The sequence below is a fragment of the Lissotriton vulgaris genome, chromosome 5 (assembly GCF_964263255.1).
Source record: "Lissotriton vulgaris chromosome 5, aLisVul1.2, whole genome shotgun sequence".
NCBI classification, from domain to species: domain Eukaryota; kingdom Metazoa; phylum Chordata; class Amphibia; order Caudata; family Salamandridae; genus Lissotriton; species Lissotriton vulgaris.
In genome coordinates this window covers 1,961,918,650-1,961,937,270 of record NC_141693.1, presented here as the reverse complement: position 1 = coordinate 1,961,937,270, position 18,621 = coordinate 1,961,918,650, and the positions used below count along the sequence as shown (strand labels likewise).

The following is an 18,621-nucleotide window of genomic DNA, read 5'->3' as shown; positions in this document are numbered from 1 at the left end:
GACCAGGATATAACGGAAACCTTATATCTGAAGTGAAAGGTGCAAGCACCATTTCACGCACACTGCAATGGCGACTCTGTAGACACAGTTTGCATGGACTCCCATGGTGACGTAATACATGCTGCAGCCCATGGGACACCCCTTGTGTACCAATGCCCTGGGTACCTCCGTATCATATACTAGGGACTTATATTGGTACTCCAGTAGGCCAATTGTGGGGTGTACAAAGTAGTAGTAGAAATTGATGAAGACAAAGAATTGCATTTGCAGCAAGGTGTGGATCCCTTAACTGGACGAGCCGACTGTCAGATCGCGCACCTGACCCGCGGTCCCCGGTCATCATGGAATTGGGCCCACGGCAACCATACGAACGTGCTGGTGTGGACTTTGGCAGCCTGCCGAACGGATGGCATATGATGGTAGTTATTGATGACTAGTCCAAATGCCCTGAGGTAGAACTGGTAGTGACCCAAACAGCTAGTGAAGTGGGAGAGTATGGAGATGAGCCATCCTGAAGGGTGGTTTAGCTAGCCCTTGACTCTCTGCTGAGAGTTCAGCCCTATTAGGAAAAGCATTTGTAATGCAATAGGTCTCGCATTTACGTGAGTTTGAGCTTTTGGCATTGTAAATGATAATGTCTTTTATTTATGTTTTGGTTTGTAAAACAAATAAAAGGCATTGTCATTTGCAATGCTAATAGCTTAAACTCTCGCAAATGCGAGACCTATTGCATTGCAAATGCTTGTTTTAATCTGCCACTTGCCTGCTCTTAAATGTTGGTAAGTATGTATTTATGCAGCTGATAAACATGAAGCCGCTTACCTAACACTCGTAGAGCGCCCCTTGGCTCCGGCTGATGGTGTGGGTTCCCCTGCTACTGCGAGAACAGACTAATCCACATCTGCCTTTGCTTCAGATTTCATCATGGGGTTAGGTAAAACAGGCAGGTCCCATTTCAAAAATGAGAAAAGAACTTCAAACTGGAACTGCAGCTAAGAGGTTCACAAAGCCACAATAAAAAAGAGCTTGAAGGAAAAAGCGGAAACGAAGAAAACATAAGATAAGACTTGCCCACCTACCTGCACCAGCTCTAGAGAGCAGGTAATAGATTGCCACCCGAACCAAATAGCAAGAAACTCCAGCTACATAGACGGGTTTGCAGACTGCAGTAAAAACAGAGAGCGGACTGTAATAGTCCCACAAACCTCCCAGCGGCAACATAAAATATCGGCCATGTTATAATGGGGAAGGTTCGATTTGTTTTACATAATGAAACGTAGGAGCCCAGGCAAAGGGTTTGTTTCATAAAATCTTTTTATTAAATTGCCTGTGGTTATGTCATGAAATTCACTAATCAGGCTTACTTTGATTTTAATTATTAAATGCACTCCTTACTCAGCATATTGATTTGCTGACCCAGGCCATTCTAATGATCACCAGTCTAAGATGGCTACTCGCCTCATTCTGTTTCGAATAACAAACGCTTTATTTAAGTAAAAGCATCACATGTCACCTTTAATTAAAAAAAGAGCAGAAATATATACCTCAGGCATCAACAATGTGACAGCCCACAGGCACACAAAATCATGTATTACTTAAAGTAAAATTACACCCTCATTAGAAGGGAGAAACTCCAGGGACTCTGGTGCGCCGTCCAGCGGCAAGCCTTAGAGAGTTAAAGAAGAGCACTGCAGGCAGTGAGAAGAGGTCTCAGTCAGAGCAGCAGGGAGAAAGGGAAAGCGAACACGCTAAAAACAGCGCGCGTGCGACCTAGTCTTTTAGGTGAGCCCGCTAGTGGCGTGCATGCACGCACTTGGGAGAGCAGTCTTCTCATTTTCAAGCACTGCACTCGTGCTTGTGGCGCACCGCTGTTCGCTCCCGCAAGGTGGATGCCGCCACAAGCACATGCGTGTGCTTGAAAGTGAGCAGTGCGACTGCTAAAGGCCCTCCTATGCAACGCATGCGTGCTGCGTAGGCGAGACCTAAAAAAACCTGTAGCCATTTATGGTTTGTTCCACAAGCTGCTGACAGACAATGGCCCACTGTGTGTGTCATGGTCAGGAAACGACAGAGTACCACCAAGCATCACACACTGAAAAGTGACAGTTTGGTGACCACAGGCTAATGGAGAGGTGGAGAGGTTTATGCACATATTTCATCAAGCCGCCCTAATAGACAGCGCCAGTTCCCAGCCCTGGGATGGGCCATTTATTTATTCTTTAGGATTAGGGAGGATTGGCAAACCACCAAGCGGGCGAGCCCCGGTCCTCCCTGCATGGGGACAGTGTCACAGAGGCCACGCCTCATCCCCGCAGCTGGCAGCCAGCGGCTAGCAATGATGAGAAAATAATTCGTCAATCCTGACCTCGCAACCAAGCGGCGCTCCGGGATTTATTCTGCATTCGACATCTGGAGAGCGGTCTCTGGTTGAAGCTGAACAGCGGACTGACTGCCCAGGGCTGAGAGGGGAGTTTCTTTTTACCTTGGGAGTGTGTCTACTGTGACAGGTGCCTCCTTGCAATCCTAGCGCCAAGAAGCCCAATGGCGAAACTGTGGGCTATCATTAAATAAAGACCTCCCCCATTCATTCATGCTTGCATTAATTCTCATTATCCGATCTAGCAGGGAGATACAGGGCACCATCTGCCCGGGGACACAGCAGGATCACGGGTTAGGGAGACCCCCCTCCTCACCACACGCAGCTGCCTGCCCTCTGACCACACCTCCCCTGCATGTGCATCGCATGGCATCCCTCCCCTCCACACACCCACCCCGGCCCTGCTGATTGGTTGCATAGAGGCGGGCGTCTCCCTCTCACCGCCCTCCTCTCCCGTTCACAGTCACACACCCACCGCCATGCTGACGGTGCCCCGGGGCCGGCTGCACCCCCGGACGCCCCCATGGCCGTGCGGCCAGGCTACAGCATCCTCATCCTCCCGCTGGGGAGCGGCCTGTACAGCTGGGAGGCTCTCAACGTCTTCTTCTGGGTGAGTCTGGGCTGCGGAGGCAGATCCGGGGGTAGTGCACCTGCCGAGATATGCGTGTCATCTACTTGTCTAGCCCCGCCTCTTTTAAAAGAGACGTTAGGGCTAATGCACGGAAACTGCAGTTTGCCCGCTCCTCTCCCACTAAGATAGCTCAGTGGATTGCTGCACCGGCTGCTGTAGACACCGTAACCGCTGTCTTTACATCACTGAGATATTCTAGTACAGTTGGTTTTGTAATAACACTGTGTCTTGAAAAAAGGCGCCCATCAAGAAGTACGGATTAAAGTTACAAGTTGTCTCAGAGCTTGCAATGGATGTACAAGAGTTCCAGCGACCAGTGACGTCCTGTTCTGACGGGGCGAGCGGTGAAAGGGGGTTTTGCATTGTGAAATTGATCGGGAGATAATGACATGGGAACTAGTTATGCTTTTGTTTAGCACTTCTAACGTAGATTTTGTTTTATAAAGTTCTTTCTAAACTCATGAATGTTTGATCTCCGCAGCAGGCACGACCCCTTCCTCCCCCCTCTCAGTCTCACCAGGCCCCCCACTCTCCTCTTCCTCCTATCCTCAGAAGGCCTCGACCCCAAGGACAGGGATTGTTCACGAGTTTCTGCGTCCTCTCCAGGGCGAGTCTGAACACAGACAGCCCGAGGGTCCCTGACATGAAAGGAAGAGTGAACGTGTAGCGTTCGAGCTGCCTCTGTGCGCTGGACGCGTCCTCACACGCCCAGAACCCAGAACCTGCAGGTTACACAGGAGCTCAGCCGCGGCAGGCACGTTAACCCGCCGAGGTATCCTTCACTCGCCCTCTTCCAGCCCTGACATCCATTCGCGGATAGGCTGTCGGGTCAGCCCTGCAGCTCAGTTGAATGGGGAAGTCTGTGCAGACAGACGGACAATGCGGGCACGCGCCTGTCCACTCAGCAGTCCCATGGGGTGAGGTCACCAGTGGAGGAGGAGGGTGGGAGGGGATGAGCAGGGGGGTGTGTGGAATGTGAGCAGGGGGTGTGAGGAGATCCTAACACACAGCTGGGAGGGGCAGCTCCACCAGTGCTCATAGGTACTGCCAGCAGTGCACCTCAGTCCTGACAAGCAACACTTCAGGTCACAACTAGATCGAGCTCAGAATAGGCCAAGAGAACTATTCAACATTGTGCGCAGTCAAACTGCGTCCGCTCCCCCTGTCCCACTGGCTTCGACGACCAGATGTGAAGAAATAGCTCTCTTTTTTTCAGACAAAATTAAACTAATTGAGCAATCCTTCCTCTCTACTGCGATCCCTACCACTAATCCGAACACCTCTCTTAATATCCCACCCTCCATCAGAACTCCCCCTACACCCTCTACTGCCCATCATAACTCTGATCTCCCTCACCCCTCCTTGCCCCCCAATTTCATGGACTCCAATCATCCTAACTCTCTTACTAAAAATAATGCCACTTGGCTTAACTTTCAGCCAGTCACGGAAAGAGACGTCTTTAACATCATTTCCAAACTCAAGCCTTCCTCCCTCACTAAAGACCCTCTCCCCTCCAAACTTGTCCAAAACCTCAAACATATCATCACCCCTACCTGGACCTCTATTATCAACAGCTCCCTTGCCACCGGCTGTGTCCCCACTTCATTGCAACTAGGCCAAATCACCCCCATTATCAAAAACCCTTTGGCAGACCCAAACGACCTCAATAACCTTCGTCCCATCTCCAATCTTCCCCTTCTTTCTAAAGCCCTGGAAAAATGTGTTCTTCTCCAACTAGACCTATCTCCCTCCTACCTTACCTGGGCAAGGTTACGGAGAGGCACGTGAACACCTATCTCTCTCAACATCTTGAGGCGACGGACGGCCTGGACTATTCGCAATCAGGGTTCAGGCCAAACCACAGCACAGAATCAGCCCTTCAGACGGTGACCAACAACATCAAAATGGCACTGGATGATGGCAGCTCAATGATTCTGGTGCTGTTGGACCTTTCTGCCGCTTTTGATACGGTGTCTCACACGGTGCTCCTCAACCGCCTAGGCGAGGTGGGTGTAGAGGGAGAGGCTCTGGCATGGATGAAGAGCTTTTTGACTGGTCGTTATCAAGAAGTTAGGCTGGGCTCCCATAAATCCACTCTTAGGGAGCTCAATAAGGGAGTGCCACAAGGCTCGTGCCTGAGTCCTACACTCTTCAATGTGTATGTGGCCCCCTTAGCCAACTTAGCAAGATCTTTCGGCTTCACCCCAGTGTCGTATGCCGACGACACCCAACTCCTTTTTCCCTTCAAAAACCTTACACCTGCAATAAAAAGATCTTTTGCAGATGGCATGAGAGCCATTGCAGAGTGGATGTCATCTAACTGTCTGCAGTGTAATGTAGGGAAGACGGAGGTCATGTGTTTTGGGCAAGCGGCGACACACTGGGCATCCGACTGGTGGCCCTTAGAGCTGGGCCCTGTCCCCATTCCCAAGAGTACAGTCAGGAACTTGGGAGTGCTTTTTGATCAGCAACTTACTTTTAAAGGCCATGTTAACCAAGTTGCTGGAAACTGCTTTCGGGCTATTGGTATGCTAAGACGTGTCTTCCCCTATATACCGGACCATCACAGAAAGACGCTTGTACAGGCTCTTGTCATCAGCAGGGTTGATTACTGCAACGGTTTGCTCCTTGGAGCCAACGAGGAGCAACTCAGTAAACTGCAGGTAATCCAAAATACAGCTGCAAGGATTATCCTGAATGCCCCTCCAAGGACACCCTCATGTCCCCTGCTGATGAGACTCCACTGGCTTCCAGTGAGGAAACGAGTCCAGTTTAAAACGCTATGTACTATCCATAAGAGTATGATAGGGGAGGGCCCAAAATACATGACCAAAATCTTCCAGCCCTACACTCCAGGGCGCCTTTTGCGCTCCAGTCATCAGCAGTTACTGCAAGTACCCAGAGTAAAAAAGACCAGACAAGGCGGCCGTGCACTAGCCCATGCCGGACCAATACTCTGGAATTCTTTGCCCCCGGAATTAAGATCTCTCTCTAGTCACCTGACTTTCCGGAAATTTTTAAAAACCTATCTGTACCCTAGCAAATAACGCCCTGTAGCCTTCCACCTTCAGTTTGGACATACAATTTAATCTGAACTCTCTTTGTTGCAGCAATAGCGCGGAGATACCCCTTCGGGGGTCTAGTCTGGCGCTTTATAAGAATATAAAATAAATAAAATAAATAAATAAATAGAGAGACACATTGAACTCTTTAACTTACTAGACCCCTTCCAATCTGGCTTTAGGAAAGGATGCAACACTGAAACCGCCATGCTAAACATTGTTGATGACATCCACCACTCACTTGACAATGGTGAATCTGGCCTTCTGATCCTCCTTGATCTCTCTGCAGCGATTGATACTGTTAACCACTCTGCTCTACTCAATGTTCTTAGAGATCGATTCGGCCTGAATGGTACGACACACAAATGGTTCATCTCATACCTACAACACCGTTCTCAACAAATCAAAATCCAAAATTGCCTATCTAACCCTACCTCCATCTCCTTAGGAGTTCCGCAAGGATCCATCCTCTCTCCCACTCTCTTAAACCTTTTCATGGAACCCCTCACACTCATTCTTAAACAAGCCGGGATCAACTACCATCTCTATGCCAATGACACCCAACTCTATTATAAAATTAAAACTCATGCTGACCTCCTTCACCTCAACAACACTCTCATCAAGATTCAAGCCTGGTTCCACATTAACCACCTCAAAATCAACCCTAAAAAAACTGAAATAATTCTTTTCTCCCCTAAAAACAACCAGCTCCCCATTAAATCAAGCCCTTCATCCCTATCGATGATTTCAAACTAGCAGTCCAATCCCTTGTTCTTTCTCGCATCGACTATGGCAATGCCATTCTCACCGGAATTCCCAAGATCTACCTAGCACCGCTCAAATCTGTGCTGTACCTTGCAGCTAGGCTTACCTCAGACTGCAAGCGATTTAACCACATCTCCCATACCCTTAAAACCCTTAAATGGCTTCCCATTGAAGGTAGATCCACGTACAAAACAGCCTGCATTACACACAAAATTCTCCATCAGAATACACCGACCTACCTCGCTAACAAACTCACAAAAGCCGGTTGCTCCCGTTCCTTGAGAAGCACAAACACCCTCCTTCTTATCCCCCCCCCTTCTAAAAAAGAAAACCACCCAGTCTCGATCCTTTTCCGACAACGCTCCATGCATTTGAAATGCCCTTCCAACTGACCTTCGCTGCAACCCTTCCTACACTAGTTTAAAAAAAGAACTCAAACTACATCTCCTCAATAAATATTGGGGACCATAATCCATATCTGCTCTCTTCCACTGGCCACATCTGTCCAACCTCAGATGCATCCGCCCTCCCTTCTTTTCAGCCTTACTTCGCCCTTCCCCCTCGTCATTTCCACCTCCCTGTTTACCACCTTCACTCTTCCCTGCACCCCCCTCTCCCCTTGTCCACCCTCTGCCCTCAGTTCTGCCCCTCCCGCTCTTCTTCCTTACAAACCCAATCTTACCACCTACCTCCCTATCCTCCTCTGCAATTTTCCGGCTCTCTTTTCAATGTATGCCTGGTTATTTTTGATTTTCACATCCCCCACATTTCGGTGTTCTTATTTCCCATATTTATCATTTTGAAATTTGTCAGGCGGAGACTTATGTTGTTTATAGCCATTGATGCTATGTATGACCCATGTCTTACTGACCTTGTCTCAAAATGTAAAGCGCTCTGATACCACTGGGTCCAGCCAGCGCTATATAAAAAATCTAAATAAATAAATAATAAATAAACAGCACCCCCAATGCAACACTGAAACTCACTCACGGCTCCACCAGTGCACCTCACTCAGTCAGGACAAGTAGCAGCACCCCCCAATGCAACACTGAAACTCACTCACTGCTCCACCAGTGCACCTCACTCAGTCAGGACAAGCAGCAGCACCCCTAATGCAACACTGAAACTCACTCACGGCTCCACCAGTGCACCTCACTCAGTCAGGACAAGTAGCAGCACCCCCCAATGCAACACTGAAACTCACTCACCGCTCCACCAGTGCACCTCAGTCCTGACAAGCAGCAGCACCCCCAATGCAACACTGAAACTCACTCACGGCTCCATCAGTGCACCTCACTGAGTCAGGACAAGTAGCAGCACCCCCCAATACAACTCTGAAACTCACTCACCACTCCACCAGTGCACCTCACTCAGTCAGGACAAGTAGCAGCACCCCCCAATGCAACACTGAAACTCACTCACCACTCCACCAGTGCACCTCAGTCCTGACAAGCAGCAGCACCCCCAATGCAACACTGAAACTCACTCACTGCTCCTCCAGTGCACCTCACTCAGTCAGGACAAGCAGCAGCACCCCCAATGCAACACTGAAACTCACTCACCGCTTCACCAGTGCACCTCAGTCCTGACAAGCAGCAGCACCCCCAATGCAACACTGAAACTCACTCACAGCTCCATCAGTGCACCTCACTCAGTCAGGACAAGTAGCAGCACCCCCCAATACAACACTGAAACTCACTCACCGCTTCACCAGTGCACCTCAGTCCTGACAAGCAGCAGCACCCAAATGCCACACTGAAACTCACTCACCGCTCCACCAGTGCACATAAGTCCTGACAAGCAGCAGCACCCCCAATGCAACACTGAAACTCACATATCGCTCCACCAATGCACCTCAGTCCTGACAAGCAGCAGCACCCCCAATGCAACACTGAAACTCACTCACCGCTCCACCAGTGCACATAAGTCCTGACAAGCAGCAGCACCCCACAATGCAACACTGAAAATCACTCACTGCTCCACCAGTGCACCTCAGTCCTAACAAGCAGCAGCACCCCCAAAGCAACACTGAAACTCACACACTGCTCCACCAGTGCAACTCAGTCCTGACAAGTAGCAGCACCCCCAATGCAACACGGAAACTCACTCACCGCTCCACCAGTGCACCTCAGTCCTGACAAACAGCTGCACCCCCCAATGCAACACTGAAACTCGCTCACCGCTCCACCAGTGCACCTCAGTCCTGACAAGCAGCAGCACCCAAATGCAACACTGAAACTCACTCACCGCTCCACCAGTGCACCTCAGTTCTGACAAGCAGCAGCACCCCCAATGCAACACTGAAACTCACACACTGCTCCACCATTGCACCTCAGTCCTAACAAGCAGCAGCACTCCCCAATGCAACACTGAAACTCACACACTGCTCCACCAGTGCAACTCAGTCCTGACAAGTAGCAGCACCCCCAATGCAACACGGAAACTCACTCACCGCTCCACCAGTGCACCTCAGTCCTGACAAACAGCTGCACCCCCCAATGCAACACTGAAACTCGCTCACCGCTCCACCAGTGCACCTCAGTCCTGACAAGCAGCAGCACCCAAATGCAACACTGAAACTCACTCACCGCTCCACCAGTGCACCTCAGTTCTGACAAGCAGCAGCACCCCCAATGCAACACTGAAACTCACACACTGCTCCACCATTGCACCTCAGTCCTAACAAGCAGCAGCACTCCCCAATGCAACACTGAAACTCACTCACCGCTCCACCAGTGCAACTCAGTCCTGACAAGCAGCACCACCCCCAATGCAACACTGAAACTCACTCACCACTCCACCAGTGCACCTCAGTCATGACAAGCAGAAGCACCCCCAGTGCAACACTGAAACTCCCACACCGCTCAACCAGTGCACCTTAGTCCTCACTAGCAGCAGCACCCCCAATGCAACACTGAAACTCACACACCGCTCCAGCAGTGCACCTCAGTCCTGACAAGCAGGAGCCACTCCCCAATGCTACACTGAAACTCACTCCGCTCCACCAGTGCACCTCAGTCATGACAAGCAGCAGCACCCCCCAGTGTAACACTGAAACTCACACACCGCTCAACCAGTGCACCTTAGTCCTCACTAGCAGCAGCATCCCCCGTTCAACACTGAAACTCACACACCGCTCCACCAGTGCACCTCAGTACTAACAAGCAGCAGCACCCAAATGCAACACTGAAACTCACACACTGCTCCACCAGTGCACCTCAGTCCTAATAAGCAGCAGCACCCCCAATGCAACACTGACACTCACTCACCGCTCAAGCAGTGAACCTCAGTCCTGACAAGCAGCAGCTCCCCAATGCAACACTGAAACTCACACACCGCTCCAGCAGTGAACCTCAGTCCTGGCAAGCAGAGCACCCAAATGAAACACTGAAACTCACACAACGCTCCAGCAGGGCACCTCAGTCCTGACAAGCCGCAGCACCCCAATGCAACACTGACACTCACTCACCACTCAAGCAGTGCACCTCAGTAATAACAAGCAGGAGCACGCCCAATGCAACACTGAAACTCACTCACCGATCCACCATTGCACCTCAGTCCTAACTTGCAGCAGCACCCCCCAATGCAACACTGAAACTCACTCACAGCTCCAGCAGTGCACCTCAGTCCTAACAAGCAGCAGCACACCTCTCAACCAGTGCACCTGGCTTCAGCAGTGCACCTGGCTGTTTGCACTGTGTCAGATTTTTATACATCTGGGCTTTTGTGTGTATATTTACTCACAGATTTGGACTGCAGAGGCAGATGCTGTCCATGTTCAGCACATGTGAGGGAAGCTTCTCTTGTTTGTGTCCAGATCGGTATATGTTCTATCGTTGTGAGGGAAGCGTGTACTCCTGGTTGGTACTGTACCTCTTTTGTTTGTAGATGTTCCTTATACTTGTACCAAATATGAAATGCTGCTTTTTGGTTGTATCTAAGGGAGGCGTTAAATGGTGCTGCCGGGGCCACATTTGATCTGTGTCTTTGAAGGACGCTTTATTGGCCTTACAATACCACACTTGTTCCATGTCTTCGGAGGAAGCTTGCATTGGCCCTGAATATCACTCCTATCATTTCTTAGAAGGAAACTTGCCCTGGCCCTGCAGTACTGCACTAATTCATGTCATTGAATGAAGCTTGCACTGGCTGGCACCGCAGTACTACATGTGTTCTCTGTCTTTGGAGGAAGCTTGCACTGACTGGCCCTAGAGTAGAATACTTGTTCAAAGTCTTTGAAGGAAGCTTGAACTGGCGGTATGCACCTGTTACAACGCATTTTTTACTCCGCACTACCACTACAACGCAGGCATTACAACGCATACCATTACAACGCATTGCGCTGGGGGGCGCTCTAGGATAAGAGGTAAGTTTAATTTACTATCCAACACCTTCCCTAGGGTCCACGGGGACTGGAGTTAGAATAGTAAATTATACTTACCACTATCCAGCACCCCAAAGCGCTATGCGTTGTAACGGTATGCGTTGTAAATACCGCGTTGTAATGGTATGCGGAGTAAAAGTATGCGTTGTAACATCATATATCCGAACTGGCTAGCACTGCAGTGCCGCAGTTGTTCCATGTCTTTTAAAGAAGCTTGGGCTGTATGGCACTGCAATACAACAGTTGTTCCATGTCTTTAAAGGAAGCTTGCACTAGCCCTTTAGCATTACACTTGTTCCATGTGTTTCATGGAAGATTGTGATTCTCATGTCCAGTGCAGTATGTTGTGTGAGCCGAGGTCTCCCTGTGCTCTGCTCCCCCGTGCTTCATCTATTTCTGTATGTTTTAGGTCTGACCTAAAGGCTGTTTTAGCTGTCTCATCAGCCTTACGTTTTCTCAAAAATAATACATAATATTGAATAGCGGAAATAGGCTTTAGGTAAACCCACTTCAGTTATTGGCAAAAATGGTCAGGAGAGCACAATCCTACAATGTAAGTATGTACAAAACTAATGCAGTGTAAAGTCTAGACAACAGTAAATCCAAGTAAGGTCAGCAAGTTCTCATAAGGTACAGGACAAATAGATGAATAAAGTTCATATTTTGTATAATCTTTTCCTTTATTGATTCTTAAAAGGGATTTTCCAATTGATAAAACGACAGCTGACAAATGTTTCGTCCGTACTATGAATTAGTACAAGGACTTTTTCAAGGCTGTAAAGACATGATAAGAAAATATATACATGAAATTACAAAATTTAAAATTTAGTAATTTACAAAATGAGAAAATTAGAAAGGGCCTAAGCAAAAAACTTAAGTCATCATAGAGTGCTAAATGTGCAGAATATACCAGAGAGACAAACTAAATGTGTGAAGTGAGAGAAAAGATCCAAGAAGAGAAATCTATTGTGATCAAATGGTGAATTGACAGGATCAGAAAGAGAGAAAATAAATATATAAGTGACTAAAAAGTGAAACACCTGTATTAAAACACCAGAAATATAGATATAGTAAAAATCCCGAGTGGATCCAAAGTGTAAAGTAATATGATAGCGACAGTCACCAAGAAGAATAATATGTCCAGATATAAACTGACCTAATGAAGTAAACTATTGTGGCACGCGTATTGTCAAATCACGTAGAAGATACAGTAAACTTGAAGCTTATATATTTATTTTCTCTCTTTCTGATCCTGTCAATTCACCATTTGACCACAATAGATTTCCTTGATTTTAGAAGGGAAGTAGGGCTTTTTTTGTAATGCCAAGAGTCTTCCCCAAAGGTCCACAAATATCACACTCTCCTAGAGTGCAGTGCTGGTCCAACTGTGGCTGATGGGAGATTATTTATTTTTTATTTTATTTTACAGACTTGTAAAGCGCATGGCTGCCCGTGAGCGTCCCAGCGCTAGTGATAGATCAGAAAAGGTTGAGATACTCTCATTGGGCATTCAGGCTTCAGTGTAGCTTACTTCAAGTGTTTTTAAATACACAAGCAGGCCAATGCATCAGATACAACACATGTGTCTCCTATGCCATCATCTGTCCTTTTTGATGAGCAGTGTACTTGTGTGAGTGCAGGTGGCCGTCCTTGCTTGGACCCACCCCCTCGCCAAAAACTGTGGTGAAGAATCTGGGTGTCTTGCTGGACTCCTCGCTTAATTTTCAGACCCACACAAAGAAAGTGGCAGCTACTTGTGTGGGTCTGCTGAGGAGCCTCAGTTCGATACTTGGCTTCTTCGACTCCAAAACGCGCCAACGAATTGTTCAATCTATCATCCTTGCCCGGTTGGATTATGCCAATGTTTTATTCCTAGGCGCCAATAAAGCAGAGATGGCACGGCTGCAACGGGTACAAAACTCAGCAGCAAGGGCAGTGGTGGGCCTTCCCCGTAGGTGCTCTGTTAGAGCTACCATCCGGAAACTACATTGGCTGCCAATTAAGTCTCGAATTCAATTCAAGACTCTCACCTCTGCCTTTAAAATTCTTAGATCAGACTGTCCTGGACTCTTACGCCCACTCCTGGTACCCTACACTCCCCAGCGCGCCCTGCGTTCCTCAGGACAGCACCTTGTGTCGGTCCCTCGAACCAGGCTCAGCAGAATGGGGGGCCGCTCTTTCAAGGTTTTAGGTGCGAAACTTTGGAACTCTCTGCCACTCCATATTCGCTCCATGACCAACCTGATGGCCTTTCGCAAGGCAATCAAAACCTATCTGTTCTCCCTGATCTAACTTCCTGTTGTTTTCTCCCTCTCCCCTCAGGTGTCTCTCATGGTTCAGCGCCGGGACGCCCCATTGCTGGGGCAGCTGTTTTGTGCTATAACAAATTTTTTAACATAGCATAACATAACCCCCATGTTTTGTGAATGCTTTGTGAGGGACGTGCCTGTGTGAATGCAGGATTAACATTGGCTTTTGTGAATGCAAGGTAAGTGGTCTACAGGTTGAATGTTGTGCCTGTGGGAGTGCAGAGTGAGGCCTATGCTTGTGTGAGTACCGCATGAGGGATGTGCCGATGTTAAGACAGCAGTGTGAGTGTGGGGTCTCTGCATGTTAAGTCTTTGTCTGCATACACTTTACAAGAGCCAAACCTATTGGTTTTGGTGATGCTTTTTATGGTGATAGTTTTGACTTGCAGAAACGCAGTGCAGAGGTTGGTAGTGAGTTTTGAATAGCACTTGAAGACTTTGTCAAAGGAGGTTGAGGAGTGTTGGGGCAGCTGGCAGCCTGATGTCAACCTAGTGAGGGGTCCAGTTACTTTGCTTGCACTAGGGCCCATGATAACCTAGCTAGCCATTGGCTGTATTCGCTGATAATGCCGCACCGAAGTCCCGGCACAGCCCTGACAATCGTCCTCGGTCCTGAAACTCTTCACTCTTCTACTTCTGCACGGCTGAGCCTCGCACGCAGCTCTGTTGATGCTCCTCAATCTTGAACTGCAACCGCTCTGCAGTCCTAAGAGTGGTGCCTGTATGCAGCTCTGCTAGTGCTCTTCAGTCATAACCACCTGCAGCTGCCCGCCCGCCTCCAGTAGTGGGACCCATGACTCAGCCCTGCCAAAGTACCTCATTTCTCCCTACAACACGTCCAGCCATTGCATGATTCATAACATTACACTCAGGCAGTGCACCTCAGTCAGAACCTATATTAGCGCCAGAACCTACACACGCATACACCTCTGCCAGCATGCCACCTTAGCTCGCTGCACTCCTGCTGTTTCAGCACTGGTACCGATACACCAGTCTGCTGGTCAGCCGCGGACGGCAGTAGGAGTTCCTGCAGGGTGGTGACGTGGGGAGGGGGAGGGGCAGGGTGTGGTGTAGTAATGTATGCGCACTGCATCGGTGATGCAGTGCGCGCAACAAAATTCGTTTTATTTATTTATATGTTTACTTACCTGTTAAACTCCGTAATCCATACATTACAACCCCCCACCCCGCCCCTCTCCACGCCACCACCCTGCAGGAACTCCTACTGCCGACCGTGGCTGCTGCTTGTGCACCTCAATCCTGGTCTGCAGAGCAGCATCCCCTGTCTTTTTCCAGCACCAGTACTCAAATACAGCTCTTACGATGCCCCTCAATCCTGACCGCAGAGCAGCACCCCCTACTGTCCCAGCACTGGGACCCACTTATAGTTTTGCCGATGCCCCTCATCCTGGCCTTCAGAGTAGCCTCCCTGCCCTTGTGGAGTGGTGTGGCTCACTGGTTAGAGGCGGCATACCCGGAAGCAGAGGTCGGTCCAGGACCAGGGTTAGATTCCTGACACGGCAGGGTCTTGGACCATGGTCAGCGGACTCGATAATTCTCGCCTCGGTGCCTACTCCAACCATGGGTCCCACTCAGCAACTCTGGGCAATAGCTTGCTTAATCTCTACTAACGGCCCCATCAGCGCCGGGGATGCTTGTCTTCACCTTGAAGATGCCCAGGAGGGACCATCTCACAGGGAAAGCCAGGATGGGTTCCCCAGCGGTATACAGCGCCGGGACGCCCCTTTGCTGGGGCAGCTGTGCGCTTTACAAGTATACAACATTTAACATTTAACATTTCCAGCCCAGGAATGCATATACAGCTCTGCTGATGCACCTCAGTCGTGATCTGCACCACCCTATCGAGCAGCTTCATGTCCTCCTGACTCCCCCTCTTCTCTTCTCTTCTCTCTGCAGCTGAGACGGATGAAAGAGCTGGAACTGGAGCGAGATTCCTTACTGCACGGGTTGGACCTGGTGGAGAAGGCCCGGGGCTGGTACCACCAGCGCCTCCTGGAGTCGCAGCACAGGCAGAGGAACCTGGGGACCAACGGCGGCAAGAAGGTGCGTGCTACTGCTCTGTTCGCCACTTTATCCCAGCAGCAGCCGCCATTGGAGCTGAGGGGTCACGCCCCCTCAGCTTTTGCCCCTCAAGAAGAGCGTCCGTCAAGCTGAGCAAAGGTCAGCCTGATAGACACAAATCATTTTCAGATCAGGCGCCAGTAGTTAGACATGTGCTAAATACGCAGGCTCCTGGCTGCCTGAGCTGAACTTTGCTGGTCTGAGGGTGTCATTCGTTCTGCTCAGGGCCAGACTGAGAACCAAAACCGGCCCTGGCAAAGTGCTCAGCCGCCTCCCCTCCCCCACCTCCCCCCCACGTGGGGTGGGGGTGCTGCCGAGCTCTTTGCCGGGGCCGTTTTTCGGCCAATTTTGTTACAGGGCTGATTTTGCGGCTATGCTGCAAAAACGGCCCTGTAACAAAAACGGTCCCCAGGGGCCCAAAACCGGCCCCCACCCATGTGGCCCACCGGGGGATTGCCCGGTGCCCACTACGGCCAGTCCGGGCTTGCTCTTGCAAAGGTCCTTGAGGCCCTCCCCATGTGATGAGGGAAAACGTCACTCATTGCCTGATTGCCTCGGACCTGGGCGCTTCAGTTTTAAACCCTGAAGTGCCCAGGGCTGAGTGTCAATCAGTGGCACCTTGCCATCGGGTGGGGTGGGCTGGGGTCTGCAGTCTCACTGACCCCATCCCACTCTGTGACGTGGTTGGGACTTCTGCCTTCCCTTTAAAATGAATATTTGGCGCGTGCTTGAATATTTGGTAATGAGTGTTGTGAATGCATGCATGTGAGTGAGTGTGTGCATGTGAGTGAGTGTGTGCATGTGAGTGGTGTGTGTCTTTTCGCCCCCTCCTAAAATTACCGGCCGCCACTGCACAGCAGGAAGCCACAGTCGAGCAAGACAGGGCGTTGCTGCTCTGTTCGTCTCTGCATACAGCGGCTGAAAGTCACACTCTAACCAGGAAGGGTGCTGCAGCGCTGATTGTCACTTCTGTATGGGTTCTGTAGTAAGTGTGCTACTCACCGAAAAAGTGCTTTAACACCCCATGTAGGGTAGCAAGCGCTATGTAAATGCAATTACAATACATACGAAAAGGGTCCAAGTGCTGTAGAAAATGCTGATATTTCCTAGTGTTTAAATTGTTATTTACCACCATTTATTGATTTTTGTCTCGAATGAAAAAAAGGACAATACCTATTAATAGCACTGTAAATTTAACCTCCAGGATTAAAATAGATCAGGTTAAACAAATGCAGTAGGAGGGAAAAAAATAAGACCACATTAGCCCTTTTTTTGTATTTATGAAGTGCTCATTACTCCTGACAAGGCGTTGAAACGCTTTACGGTGAGTAAGATTATTTTTTTAAAAAGGTTTCGCAAACAGGAGACAAGAAACATAGTGCAGTATAAAAATCCCAAAAGCACAGTGTCCCCAGACTTCCCACATAAACAACACGAGTCCATCACGTGACATATAGCAAAGCCTGTGTATTACAGCCTTCAGTGGTGAGGTCACACCAGACACAACCCTCTGTCATCTGGTATATTAGCATTATAGTTATAGGCAGGGCTTTGAGTGGGATGAAGAAACGGGGGGCGGGGGGGACTTCCCTCAAAGGGATGTGGCCGATGTAATTAAGGGCGTGGCTTAAAAACAGGTAAACAAAAAATCTGTCCTTAGCATAGTGTGCCGCCCGACTGGTATTTTGCTGCTTCTGTCATTGCATCCAGATATATAATACAACAAGTAACATTAAACCTACCAGTCAGGACTGTTGGCTTTATCAATGGTTGTTAGTTGCATAAGATAAATATACAACAGTATGGCTTCGTTGTATATAATATTGAAAATGCTTCAGTTCTGAAATGAGACTGTGAAAGACCTACAACGAGTCCTTTTTGAGTTACATTAAAGGCAGTGAAGGGTGTAATTTCTGCAGAGTTAATTTTTTTTTTCACCCTGAGGGTGAGGGCAAAAAATATAGAGCCGGGTAAGGACCCGTCTCAGCACCTGCTTTTTAGAACTGCCGGAGCTGAGCACCCGCAGGACCCGGTCCACTTAAAGCCCTGGTTATAGGCAGATCACTGCAAAACAGGTGAGATTGACTGGAGAGGGACATAAAAAAAACAGCAGACAAACCATAAACACCCAGTAAGAAAAGCAGCAGTAAATTAAAACATTAGTCCCTGCTACAGCAACGTGCCCATCCAGAAATATTACTGTAGGCCTCCATATGGCATGTGCTGGTGTATCCACCAAGAAATAGGGTCTCAACAGATAGGAATGACTCTACGGCATAATGTATGGAGGCCCTCCTTGTGATGGCAAATTTACATCGGCAACTAAAGAAATCAGAAAGCTTCATTGGCTGCCAATAAGGCAAAGGGTGAGATTTAAATCCCTTTGCACTGCCTTTAAAGCTTTGTATGGAGGAGGACCAGACCATCTTATACATTGTTTTATCTGGTACACCCCAAAGAGAACCCATACGGTGATAGCGCCTTCCTTTAAAAAAGCCAAATAGGGAGGCAGAAGCTTTGTTACCTGCACCTCTATGACATGGAATGAACTCCCATTCCATATCAGAGCCTCCCCTGTTTTGATGTCATTTAGAAAGGCACTGAAAACATGGCTTTTCAGCTCTTAGGGGCAGACCAAGGTCTTCATGCTATCCTGCTATACCGACAGTTTGAGCTAAGAGCCATCACACCCTCAGGTAACTTCTGCACTCTATGAATGTATATAACATAACATACTTGTGTAATTGTATCACTCGTGTACGCTGCAGATGCGAGCCACTGCCTCAGGGTGGGCATACGGATCACTGAAATAATATCGAGGGACAAAATATCGACTTGCCAAAATATCGTGGACAAAATATCGACAGTCAAAATATCGAGTTTGTATCTACAAACAGGTAAGTACAAAAATATCGAGTACAAAATATCGTTAACAATAATATAGATGTAAAAAATATCGACTTTATTAAAAACAGTGTTAAATTAAATTAATATTAAATTTTAATTACTAA

General features: G+C 48.7%; 1 protein-coding gene across 1 annotated transcript in view; it reads left to right on the top strand.

Moving 5' to 3' along the window:
* The window catches only part of SAPCD1 (suppressor APC domain containing 1), a 225,074-nt gene that overhangs the window by 129,001 nt on the left and 77,452 nt on the right, over positions 1–18,621 (top strand). The window contains exon 3 of the mRNA XM_086924650.1: positions 15,446–15,592. Within this exon, the coding sequence (XP_086780776.1) occupies positions 15,446–15,592 (147 nt within the window). The remainder of the gene's footprint in view (positions 1–15,445; positions 15,593–18,621) is intronic.